The 13,404-nt window shown below is 42.2% G+C and overlaps 1 protein-coding gene across 7 annotated transcripts in view; it reads left to right on the top strand.

Annotated features, from left to right (window-relative positions):
• The window catches only part of EPC1 (enhancer of polycomb homolog 1), a 66,739-nt gene that overhangs the window by 14,900 nt on the left and 38,435 nt on the right, over nt 1–13,404 (top strand). For 6 of the 7 annotated variants that reach the window (XM_074156923.1, XM_074156928.1, XM_074156926.1 and 3 more), the window contains exon 1: nt 1,413–1,893. The exons of the other annotated variant lie outside the window; for it this stretch is intronic. In XM_074156923.1, the coding sequence (XP_074013024.1) occupies nt 1,741–1,893 (153 nt within the window). In that variant the 5' untranslated portion in view covers nt 1,413–1,740. Of the gene's footprint in view, nt 1–1,412; nt 1,894–13,404 lie in introns of those variants that run through there. 7 annotated transcript variants of the gene reach the window in all.

Raw genomic sequence — 13,404 nt, 5'->3', positions numbered from 1 at the left:
GCAGTTTAAGATCGAGGATGGTGGTATTATTATTAAAGAGGTGATGCGATTAAAAAAAATGGCTTTTGCTTCTATTATAGATACATCAGATTTTAAAAACTACTAAGGCTTTTCTAATGCTTTTGTTACACTTGTGTCCTATTTGTGAAAGTTCTATTTCCCAGGAGCAATAGGTAATACCGATTGTCATATGACAGCACAAAACTACAATACTTTGCTTTAAAAGTAGAGGATACTTAAATTCAAACAGAACACAATTTTCTCCTACTTTTAATGAAAATAAGCTTAACTTCAAGAAGGGGGGATTTATTTCTGTTTTAACTATAGACCTAGAATTACATTATGACCTGATGCAAGAACATAACATATATAAGCGCCTGAAGAGTTCCTTAGCTAGACAGATCTAGCGATGGCCCGGGACAAAGGGGTTTTGACACTTTTATGGCTGCGCTGTGACGACCCGGGGCAGCATGTGGAGACATTAACTGAGAGAAGTGAGACCCCGAATTTTCTATCGCTTGCTTACAGCGGAATACTGCATCAATTAAATCAAATCACTGAGGCGTAAAAGAGCTTACCTAATAAGACATGCTCGAATTAGTTCTAACCTTCTCCTGTAGTGAGCTCGCTTGAACGGGTAACTGGTAACTTAAATCCAAGCAAGGGTTAAACTGGTTCACGTGTGTGCACTTCGCTACGGGCCCAAGTTTCTGAAAGCCTCAGAGAAACAGGCTGGAAATGCTGTTGAGGATGTTCTTACAGCTCCTCACGTTTTCAGGGAGGTGCCCGCATTTCTTCTTCATTTAGCAAGAATGCCAACTCGGTTCGGCGGTGCAGGGCGGGACACAGCCCGGCGGGCAGGTGCTGCTGAGGGGCCGGGGGTGCCGCCGCCGGGGGTGCTCGGACCGAGCCCTGAGGCGAGGAGCACTCACCCCTCCCCGGGCGGCCACTCGGCCGACCTGCAGCCGGGCCGCTCCGGGCGCCGCCGCCCTCGGGGGGAACCGGGCGGCCGGCTCGGGGTAAGTTCAGCGCTCAGGGGCGACCGTCCTTCGGTCGGCCCCCGAGCGGCCGGAAAGCCCAGGGCCGGCGCCCTCCCGCTCCTCTTCCCCGGGTTCCCCGTAGATAGCAGGCTGTCAGGGACCGGCCGCTGCTCCTTTTACCTCAGGGAGGGTGGTGGTGGGATAGGGGGCCAGCCGAACCGCCTTACCCCCACAGGCGCGGAGCGCGCCTTCCCCGGCGCAGCTCAGAAGCAGGCGAGGGCGCTGAGGAAAAGCTCCCCCGTCTTCCTCCCGCCCCCTCCCAGGCGAGCCGGGGTCCCGCGGGGAGCGGCGGCGCCCGCCGCCCGGCCGCTGCGAGCCCTCCCGCGCTCCCGAGCCCGCGCAGCCGTGCCCGCGCTGCGCGCGCTCTCCCCCGGGCGGCGCTGTGCCCGCGCCCCTGCGCGATGCAGTGTGGGAATGGCTGTGGCGCTGGGGTTGGCTGAAAGAGGCGGCCAGTCGAGGTTTAATGTCCGCCATGTTGGCCGTGGCGTATTGAGCGGAGCCGGAGCGGCGGAGGAGAGAAGCCAGCGCCCAGCCCAGCCGCGCCTGCCGGCGCCGCCGGGCCCCGTGTCGGAGCGCGCCCCGCCCTGCCGGGGGAGCCCCGGTCCCTCCATGAGAGTGCTCGGCGGGGTCCGGCTCTCAGCTCGGAGCGCTCTTGCTGTCGCCCCCCCCTCCCCAGCCGGAGCCGCCATCGCCGCCTAACATGAGCAAACTGTCGTTCCGGGCCCGGGCGCTGGACGCGTCCAAGCCGCTGCCCGTCTTCCGCTGCGAGGACCTGCCCGACTTGGCCGAATATGCCTCCATTAACCGGGCCGTGCCGCAGATGCCCACGGGCATGGAGAAGGAAGAGGAGTCGGTACGTGAGACCCCCCCCCCCCCTCGGCCGGGTCCCTCCATCCCCCCCGCACCCGGGGCCCCCACCTTCGCCTCTGCGCAAGCACAAAATGGCCGCCATCTTCTCCCCGCTCTCCCCGCCCGCCGGGAGGGGGGGGGAGGACCTGGGGAGGGAAGGTGCCGAGCCTGGCGGCCCCTTACCGTGCCTTCCCCCCGCGCTTCCCTACAGCCCCCTCAGCCCCCCGCCCGGTCCCCGCCGGGGCTGGCAGCCCTTTCGCCGGGGCCCCCGAAATGCACAAAGGGGGTCACGTGACACCGCGGGCGGCCGCCATTTTGTCTCTGGGTTCTTGGGCCGGGCCTGGTGCGGCAGCGGCGGGGAGACGGGCCCCGGCGGCGCCGCGGCCCGCGCTGCCCCACCGGGTGGCGCTGCCGAGCCGCCCGCCGTCGCCGGGGGCGCGGGGAAGTTGTGGCTGCGGGCGCGGGAGCGCGCCTGGTGGGGAAGCGGGGAGGAACGGGCGGGCCCGGGGAGCCGAGCGGGGCCGAGCTGAAGCGTTGTCGCCTTTGCCGGCGTCCCCGTGCTGCGGCAGCGTCCCTCCTCCTGACGGGCGGTGAGGCTCGGGCCGCCGCCGAGGTGCTCCAGCCGGAGCTTAGCTCTGCCTTACTAGTATAATTTTTATTTGCTGCCAGAAATAGAAAGTGGAAGGGTTTCTGTTTAGATTTATTTGAGAATCCCAGAAGTCCCTTCAGAGACAGGCGTGATGCAAGTAAAATTGTGATGTTCGCTCCATGAAGATAGAGAAGTCAGTATTTAAATACTACTCATAGTAAGAAAATCCGAGTTTGGAGGCCCAAAGTCTCTCACTTCCCTCTCAGTTTTGCTGTCTTAGTGGAGAATGAAACTTAAACCTTTTTGAACTTCAGGATCACTTAGTCATTCACACAACACGTTCAAGATGGGTATAACATTCAATAGCTGTTACTGCTGAAGTGCCCTGGTGAAGTGGGTTATTTGTTATTTTCAGTGTTCGTAGATCTTAAGTTACTTGCTTACTGTAATCAGTTTTCCACACTTATGCATTAAGCACAGCGAATAGGAGAGAACTGTAGAAGTACAGTTATGTAAACAGGTTTTGAAATTTAGTGAAAGACCAAACATGACAATGTCATAGTCTTGAGTTTTGCTAGCTGTCAGGCTTCCGTTGTTCTTTGAAGATGTTCAGGACCAGGCTGGATAGGCCTTTGCGCAATCTGGTCTAGTGGAAGGTGTCCCTGCCTACTGCAGGGGATTGGAACTAGATGATCTTTAAGGTTCCTTCCAACCCAAACCATTCTATGAGTCTAAGATGAGAGACAGTAAAATTCCTGTTTATATTTCTAGATGTAGCAAACTTGAGTTACTTCTCTAAAACTTAAAATGCATATATCTTCGTTAAATGTAGTCTTTTCTTTATGGCACTAAGTATTTGGTTAACTCCAATTTAACCAAATCTGGGATTTTTTATGAAATGTCTTTGGGCTGAATGATTTCTAGAGGGTAGTACTCTTTGTATGTTGTTGTCATCTCTATTCAGTAACTACACTAGAAAAGCCTCAGAGAGTATTTGCCTACCGTTTTAGTGTAATTGAATATTTCCAAGTCCCGTGCAAGTCGTTAGTTGTTTTAAACATCTACTAACATGTATATTATGAAGGGGGGAATTCGTTGGTGGGTTTGTTTTTTTTATGGTTTTGTTTTTGGTGACGTTTATTTTTGTGAAGTGAAGGTGTTCAAAACTTTAGCATGGTATCCATTTAATAGTAGTATTTAAGTAGTAGGTGTGCTCGTGTTTCTCTTGATGCAGTAGGTATATAAATTGATGCCTGTAGATTCTGAATATGAAAGAAAGCATCCTTAATTTCCACTTGTACCAGAATTTTAAATTTTGTTGTGTTTGTTGTGATGCTTGCTTGCTGAATTTATTTCTCGGTTAAAGTGCGCAAGTGTGCACACATGCTTTTATTTATGTAGACATGTCAGATTGCTATCTTTTACTGTTTGCCTGGCAGTTGCAAGTTTTCAGGCTAGAAGATTACATGGGGTAACTATATAGCCTCCATAAACCCAGAGATATATGTCCTGGCTAAGGAAAAGTAGTCATGGCAATGGAAAAATTTTAAGTGTTAATCAGAAGACTTGTTTCTGTGTTTAATGTGATACTTTTGTTTACCATATCTAGCTTTGAGGGTTAAACTTCAGAGCTGTAGATGTAAGTAGACGCTTTCCACAGTTAAAGTTTGCTCATGCCTTTGTTTTAAGTATATGTGTACACACACAAGCACGCATCCCCAAGAGAAATTTGCTTGCCATCAGTAAACACGGGTGTCTTCCTGCATCTTTTTCGTATCATCTTACATAAAATAATTGATGTTAAACTCTTCCCCCTTCTTGTTTCTGCAAGCTTGCTAAGTTTCCTTCCTTCCCTGTTGTTGCCCCCAAAAACTTTCTCTTCAGTTTTATATTGGTGTTGACAGCAGAGAGACGTGGTCATTGACTAATGTTATGGCAAACCTCGCAGGTTTAATATTCCACCACAGTCTGTTTCCCCAACTTCATGCCGTGCAGTATTTAGGAAAGTTGGGAGTTGTTTGTGTTATGTAGCATTTGAAGACTTGAGTCAGAGGGGTTTTTTTCCTAATACTTATGAAAATAATTGATAAATTGTATTATCCATTTCTTTACAAATAGATGGCAAAGTGTCCATAAGAATCTGGGGGGAGGAAGCAGCTTTAACTAGTGTCAACAGAGATTTATAACTATTTTATAAATAGAATTCTGACAGTGCCTTGAGTTTTGCATAAATGTAATTTTAAATGAACACATATTTGGAGTTAAGAGCTCTTCTCTTGACTAAACAACTTTCCCTAGGGAAAAATGCAATCAAAGAGATTTAATATTCAAGCATCAAGTCACCAGATATTTAAATGACTAATTAGTGTTTTGATGCACAAAAAGGAATCTATTTTGCTTCCCTTTCATCTTATCTTTCTCCCATCCTGTTCCTACAAAGAATAAATATGGAAAATAATACATCTTCATTATTACAACTGGAAACTTCAGTTGAGCAGTGGGTGTTCTGTAAGAGTCTTCGGAAGGAAGAACAACCTTGCTAAGTTGATCTGAGTTCTAAAATATGCATTGATAAGAGGGATATAGTAACTCTTTAAAAAGAAGTGACAACTAAGGGCCTTAAAGTGATGTTAATTCTGTTAACAAGTAGAGTGTACCTTTCTGCTTAGTAAGTCATAACTTCAGTTAGTGGTTTTGTTTGGAGGTAAAAGACTATAGTAAAAAGCTTTTTGGCACACAAACAGTGGTACTTGAAGTTATCAACTGATACTGTGTTCTGACACTTGGTTTAGCTCCCGAGTTTCTAGGGTAAACACATTGTGGCTGTTGCCAAGTCTGTTGCTAAATCTAAGAAACTAAAAACTATCAGGAGACACATGCATCTCTAAAAAAGAAAAGCCTTCAAAATGTAATGACACTTCTTATGCAACACTAAACATCCTCTGCATTATCTCAAAATCCTGTTTTTCAGCAAAATGTCCTTAGCGCTGTTATCTTGAGAACTAGAAAACAGACAGACCACTGCTAATAATGTAGTAATGTAGATTTGGCTAACAAGTCCATTTTATTTCATAACTGCCTGAAATAAAGAAGCAGGTGGATCGAATTTATTTATCCTTTGTGAAGGATTTTTTTTTTTTTTTAAAGGTGTTAAATTGTGTGGCCTGTTGTTTGCAATTTTTGAGGGGAACGTTCCTTTTCTTTAACTGGAAATTCAGATTCTAGACTGAAAGGAGACAGCTGGAAAACCAGAGCAGAGGTAACTTCAGTTATTTGAGATAAAATGCTTTACTGACAAAATACGACGGACTGAAGCTTTTTGAACATGTTCAGTAACCTATGTTTCAGAAAGAAAGCATGCACAGCTTTACAGACATCCTAGATTTGATTGCCTCCAACCAAACCAAGGAAAACTGCACTTGTTTTCTCTGCATTTTTTTAAAAGGAAAGGAGATAGGACACACACTGCATTCCCAGCCTCTAGATTCTTTTAGATAAAAAAAAAAGTAGAAACTTAGGGGGTTTTGATTGAGACTTTGTAGATAACTTTGAAAAAAAAAAAGGTGTTCTGGAAAGTTATTGTGAATATAGTTGGGGGTGTTTGTTTGTTTGTTTTAAGAGAGTTAAGGAAAAAGAAAAAAGCCATGTGTTTGAAGCACCTCATATCAACATTTATAATGCATATTTAAAATGTCAGGAAGTGTGAAATTCTTAGCTGAAGGAATGCCTCAACAAAGATTAGTGTGTGAGCAGAGATGCCTTTAAGTGCCCTAGTATACATCAGAGAAATGAATTATCTAAATAGGAATATATGGCTATGTTGACCACGTTTCCAGAGTTAATCACAGTGCCATGGGTACGGGAATTATCATGGTTTGAGGGCTTTTTTGTTTCATTTTTTCCTTGAGTGAGTTTGTTATCCTGATGTAAAGGCTGATATTACTATGATCATATTAAGGTTTTGGTTGTTATGTTTCCTTTTAGTCTTGTGCATGTTCCAGTTTGTATAGGTTATATGTACATTTTCCATCAGGTGAACTCTTCTAAATCCCAGTGTCTCTGTCCTTGGTGTTGAGTCAGGGGAGGAAGAGTGTCAAGTGCTGAGAAGTCATGTTGCTTTACTGTATTGCTCTTAACTCCCTCTTCTAACTAAGATCATGGTCCAGTGGTTAATCTTTGTCCTCATCTTAACTCTGGAGTAGCAGCTTTCTTTTTCTACTAGATTTCTGCCAGACTGATGCACTATGTGGAGTTCTGTTCAGAGTTTAACATTTGAGCTTGCTTTCTAATTTTAGTTAGTGTTGCTAGTGGCAGGTAAAAGAATTAAGCACCCAGAGTCTGAAATTGTAAGCTCATGTAAGTTCATTCAGTTGTCATTGTTTTCCTTTGCATATGTGTTATGATGTAACTAACAGGTTGCACAGAAAGTGGAATTAAGTCTGTAGGTGCAATTGCCATCTCTAAGTACTGTCGTACTCTGTAACTTGGTGTTTGAGCAAACTGTTCAAATAGTTTAAAATGTGCTTTTAGTGTCTTTTAATCCATAGATGTTGTTATCTTCCCTGCCCTGGCTTTGGGGATTTTGGGAAAAGCTTATTGGGTAAAATTTCATTATTAGACATTTATTTATTTTTTCTCTAATATCAGCATGAACTGTCATTATTTGCTAAATGCTATAAACGCCCTGATAAGTTCATTCAAACACTTCGGAACACCTTAATCATATTATCTAATATGATGTGTCTTAATTTAGCAAAGCACTAATTGGTTGATTTCCAATTTACCCAGTTTGGTTAGGCTCAAGGATCACATCCTTCCATAAAACTGCCTTGAGTACAGCTACCTTAGATCTCTTCCAAGCAATACCTGCTCAGAAAATAAGCCTTTCTCTTCCCAAATCTATGCTGGAAGCATTGGGAAGCTACCATATCTGGATTCTCTTGCTGCTGAAACAGCTGTTTTTACCTTATCAAGGAAGAAGGTTGGCAAGGAACCTACAAGAAGGGACCCATATGTCACCATCTAAGATGTGATGAATTGAAAAATGTGTGAAGTAAGTGTGTAGCTGAGTTGTAGTGAGTCAGTGTATGAGTGGTCTTGAATTATATAGATAAATTTCACTAAACGTCCTACAGTCTTTTTTGTGCATTACATTCTTGCCAGCTTAAGAAATTGTGTGTGCTCCCATAAAAGTGTATTTTCTGCTAATTGAACAACTGTGTACATGAGGTCTAAGTCCTCTTAAAATAACCACTACTTTGCTGATGCACAATTCACTGATATTAAGTGTTTTAGAATCTTGTAGGGGCAATCAGAATTATATGAATGTAAAATCATAACAGATACTATCACTGAATCATCAGTTTATATTCTGGAATTTTTTTTTTTCTTTGATGTATAGTAGGAAAGTCACTATAAAGTTTTTAGCTTACTAACAGAAGAGAGTCTGCGTGTCCCTGCCACCCCCACTCCCCTGGTTGTAGAAGTCAAGTATAATCTTAAAAGAGATGAACTGAACTCCTCTAGTGGTCTCTTCAGGAGAGCTGAAACATGAAAGGATTTGGAATTAAAGGGGAGAGTAGAAACGGGGTTTTTTGCATAGTCTTTGATTCAGGAGTCCTGCAAGCTGGAAGAGTATTGCTTCCTGTTTATTTCGTGTTCCCCTTTGTCCAGCTTTTCTGTTCGCTCATGGTAGGAGACATTTATTTTACATACCAGTGTAATCTTTTTTTGTGATTAATTTTAAACACACTTAACACATATCTTGGATTCCTAAGAGCATACATGTTTTATAATTTGGTAGGAGGGAAACAGGGACACAAAGGTTTGTTGCAATTTTGTCTAAAGCAATGGTCTACAAACACCTCAGTTCAGAGCTGGAAAAGATCTTTCTGTGACCTCATATAATGGCCTTAATTTTACCTTTTAGTTTGGTATTGAGCTTAGTAACTTACTTAAGATATGCCTGTGTGAAAAAGTTCTGAGATCCTTAGCCAGAGAATTTTGGGAGAAAAAAACGTTGACAGCTCACCACAAATGGCCAAATTTCAAGTGTGAGAAAACTCCCATACCATGTCAAAATATTCAGGTGATGAAAAGCTTTTCCACCTCTCTCTCTGCCCAGCTCCCAGCTATTTAGTAATAGTGGCACCTTACTGGATATTTCACCTTGAGTTACACCAAAGCTTTCTGTTCCATTGTGTTTAATGTTGGAAGGTGCACCTGTGCACCTGAACATTCATGCAAGTTAGGAAGTCTGGCCGATGGTGAAAAGTAGCTTCTATAATGAGCAATTTATGCACTGTCTCCAACTACCTAAAGAAACTGGTTAATTCTGTGGTGTGAAACCCATGTGTACCAACAGTGTTTTCCTTTTAAGGTCAGGGGTACAGTGGTGGCATAGACTTGTATTACAGATTGTTGGGGTTTGTTTGAGGCTGGAATGAGATTGCACATCCCAATTTGAAATTGAAAGCAAAATTTAGCACCTTCATCTAGGAAAAAGAAGTATAGACTACACCTATAGGATTTGACAGCTTCTGGAAGCTGGCAGTTCTATGTAAAGGTTTAGAAATTGTGATAGGTGGCCGGTTGTTACGCCATAGAGAAGTCATGCACTAACTTGAAGTTGTGAGCAGGGGATTGCCATGAAAGTGTTTTGATAATGTGAGGTTAGTTCTGTATGTGGTGTCAGTTAAGCGTGATAATGGTGAAGGTGTACATGTCACACTGAAGTTGAAAATAGTTAAGGTTTCAGAAAATAGTGAGAAGAGTTGGTTGATTGTCAGTGCCTTACACAGGTTGGAGGCTTCTCCAGGAGGTCCAAATTCTGTTTTGAAATTATGGAGGATATGAATTAGCAAACACACTTTGGAAGAATTTCAAGTCAGGACATTTGTGTTCTAGGTGGAGGACATTCTTTTTCTAACCTGTTTATTGTCTATATGAATTTTATAGGTATATAAAGGTAATTTAATTCCTCCCAAAAAAGCTGTTCCAGAAAAGCTACATGTAGACCAGTCTTAAGGAATTAGTGTGATGCAGGCATACTCAAATTGCTTTTAACCTTTTCTTGATTTCCCAGTAACTGCACAAAGAGAAGGCGTGTAACAGCACTGGCTTTACTTTTAGCAGAGTTAACTACAGTGAGACCAATTGTTCATGTTCAGACTTAAAAAAAGGTTAGAGTTACTTAGCACTCTCTTATTTACAATGAGGATGGTTAACCATTGGAAGAGATTAAAAATCTCTCTCCAATTATTTACATTAAGATTGGAGGGGGAAAAACCCACAACAAAACTTTGTTAGCAGTATTCTTAATAGTACAAGAAAGTATACAGCTGTCAGGGTTTTGGAGTTACGGAGAGGAGCTTATATCAGGGTACACTGTGAGTAATTTTAAGGCCAAGCTTGTATGGAAAGACTTTACCTCCTGGGAATTTTCACAGCCTGTCTTAAGGATGAGTCCCATAAGTTTATCTTCCTGACTTTTTTGGATTTGATAATATGATGGATTTCAGCAAAGGATCAGGTATTAATTGTATACAGTAAAATGTTAATAACATTAGTAATGAGGAGGGGGAATAATTCAGTAACCTTAATGTTTAAGGATCAGGGTGACTTTATTTTTCTTTTAATTTTAATAGCTAACATCTTGTACTTCATTCCAGTAAAATTTGAGTTGTTCACAGGAACCTGCCTAATATTAATTTTTTTCAGGTAGGAAAAAAGTGCAATGTGGCAAGCCCTTAAATCCACTAATGTTTTCTTTGAGTAGATCACTTTTTGTCACACATCACACAGATCACACAGTTTGTCCCTGTCTCAGTAATTGTGCCATAATTATATGATCATATTCCTCATAAATGTATATGCAGTTATTTCAATATAAATTTATAAAGAGTACTCAGTGTGTGTTTTGAATACCTGTAAGTTAATGCATCACTTTTTCAGGTCTTTGATCTAAAGGAATGTGCATGTATATTTGTGTGGCAGTCTGCTCTGGTAGAACGGAATATTGTAATTCACTGGTCTTAGGTCTATGTGATAGTTTCTTGGTTTTTTTTCCACTTCGTTTCCACTTTCTATTCATAAGAGGAAGAACTAGCTTTAATATCAAGGAATCGATCAGAATAAAAATGCTGGCTGCTGCTTTTGTATCTGTATATATTATTTTCCTGTTTAATAAGCTTTTAAGTATGCTCTGCTCTCCCTTCCACTGGTGTATGTGTATTTCTGTGTATTCAGCTGTATGTACGTTCAAGGACTAACCCTGTTCTGGGTGGATCTTTCTGGTTAAACAAATGGGTGAAGGTGAATTGAGGATGGAATAAAAGTTTGAAAACTTCCTGGTCTGTCAGTCTTTTCAAGCACAGGTAGTTTGAGTGAGAGAGGAAACTATCCTCTTAAGGTTTAAGTACCACTCTTAAAGATTTGCTTCCTTTATATTTCATCAGGAGTTAAGAAATTCATGCTTTTTGAATTAGAAGCTTTCAAGAGGATGGTGTTGGAAAGGATTGCTTTCCAACATCTGTTTACATTCATACCTTTGTACCTATTTCAGGGCTTCAAGGTTGTTCCTTCCTGGTTGTAAATAGAAATTAATTAGAGATCTTGTAGCCTGCCTGGAAGACTTACAAGCTTAAATTTCAGGAGAGAGATTTGTAGCAAGGGATGACCTATATATACATTTCGTGCTGCTGTTCCTTTTCTGTTATAATTGTAAGGTCTGTAGTAGAATAGACAGAATAGACTAGACTGTTTCAGTTGGAAGGGACCTACAGTGATTATCTGGTCCAAATGCCTGGCCAATTCTGGGCTGACCAAGTTAAAACATGTTATTAAGGGCATTGTCCAAATGCCTTTTAAACCCTGGTAGGCTTGGGGTATCAACCACCTCTAGGAAGCTTGTTCCAGTGTTCAGCCACCCTCTTGGTAAAGAAATGCGGGTCCTCACATTCTTCACTGATCAGATGTCCAGCTCAAAGCATGGCTGCTAGGAAAGCGCTAGCATGGAAAGTTGGAATTCTGCATAGGCTTCTGTTTCCAGAGTTTCCCTTTCAAAACTCAAGAATTTTGTGCAAGGCAATCTTGTCATGAAAGTGTAATCATTGTGGGTTAAAAATGTGGAACTTGTTTTGGAAAGGGAAGAACAGTGCAAGTTGCTTTGCCAAACTCGGTTGATCTGTAATGAGTCTCACCCAAAATGTCTTTCTTGCCATAGGTATGAAAACACTCCATGTAACTTGATTTGTTTACTTTTCTGTTTGTGCCATTATCAATCCTTGTGTTAGTCTGTCTACATAGTAAATGTCATCTTCTCTTCCAGGCGTTTCCCAAGATTAATGATTTGAAGTGTCCCATTCTGTTGTGTTTTTAAATCCTCCAGTTTTGTTTTCCTTCTTAAGTTTCTTTAAACACCGGTGATAAAATTGTAGTCCTGATTTCCCCTGTGCCTTTATGTTTTTGCATAAGAAATGTAGCTTTTTAACTGTGGTAAATCTACGCGCTCTGTCCCCCATCCTGTATTAGTATTTCAGCAGGACATGCCCTGTGTGCCTTTTTGATACTTATTTTTCTCACTCCTTAAAGTACAAGAAGAATAATTCTGAAAGGAGTGCCAGAAAGTAGGAACTGACTTCAGGAAGAAGATTTTTACAGTATTGTGGTCTGATTTATAGTATTTACAATTCGGTAACCTAGATACATCTCAGGAAAGAGCTGAATTTAAAACATCAGGGTGGCTTTGTTGGAAAGTCTAGGAGTAAGGCTCTAGGTACAAGCCAACTTGAGGTTGAGCCCTGCAGATTTTTTTGTAATTTGTATGGTTACTGGAATCCTTTAAGTTGGGTTACTTCTACAGAACTGTTGGATCCTTCAGATGCTTATGGATAAATTTATGGACTCTCTTCTGTTTCTCAACATTTATTTATTTTTTTACTATCATTTTCTTTACCAAACAGGATGACCTTGTTTGCTGTTCTTTTGCTATTTATCTTTGTTTTGATAGAAGAAAATTATGATTAATATTAGTGCACTAGCTCTGCTTTCTGATGAAGATGCTGTGGTCTTAAACTAGGCTAAGTACTAGTGAGACTGTTCAAATGGTAGGAGTAAAGGTAATTTATTCACAGTCCATGTTGGGCAACCAGCGTATTTCATCAAGCTAGAACTTCAGCAAACTTGAAGTCAATAGGCAAGACTTCATTTTCTTGCAGTTTGTATGAGGGGAAAGAATTTGAGTTACCAAAACTGAAGTGAGCCAGTTTCCCTTTTTTTGTCAGTAATGTATGGTTTGCTCGGTGTGAAAAAAGTATGTGTGGGAAATCGGTGAAACATGCGTGTTTACAAGGTGCCTCTGCCTAAAAAAATCCTTACCAGAGAGTAGGAGTGGCTAACAGAACTTCCTGTTGCATGTTCATTCTCTCAGCCTTCCTCTGGAGGGAGAGGTATTTCTCTGACGCGTCTCGTCTTGAGAAGATGTTTAGAAATTTGCTTAATGGTAGCTAAATATTGAAGACAAAGTTGGCAGGTCTTGGGCTGGAACAGAAAGTGGTGAGGTTGTTTTGATGGTCTCCAGGGCTTTATTGGAGGAAGTTGTTGCAGTTAATGCATTAACCCTAATGTCTGACCTGGTTTTCCATAGCATATCTATTTTTACTGTAGAAAGACCTTGACCTGGTAGATAGCAGTTGTTAAGTTTGTCTTCAGGAGCTTTACCTGGCTTTTAGGTAGTTGGCGTATGGGCTACAGAATGTCCTAGAAATAAAGACAAAACCTTAGCATTGGTAAAATCTGAAGAAGCTGGTGAGGGAGGAGAAGCTCTGAAGTGCTCTTAGTAAATTTATATTACTGAGGACAATGTACTGCAAAGTATCTACTAGCTATAATTTTGTTAGGGTTGATATCATGTGTACATTGCATGAC

The sequence above is a fragment of the Numenius arquata genome, chromosome 12 (assembly GCF_964106895.1).
Source record: "Numenius arquata chromosome 12, bNumArq3.hap1.1, whole genome shotgun sequence".
Lineage (NCBI taxonomy): Eukaryota > Metazoa > Chordata > Aves > Charadriiformes > Scolopacidae > Numenius > Numenius arquata.
The sequence above is the reverse complement of the archived record's forward strand: the minus strand, read 5'-3'. Positions and strand labels throughout refer to the sequence as shown.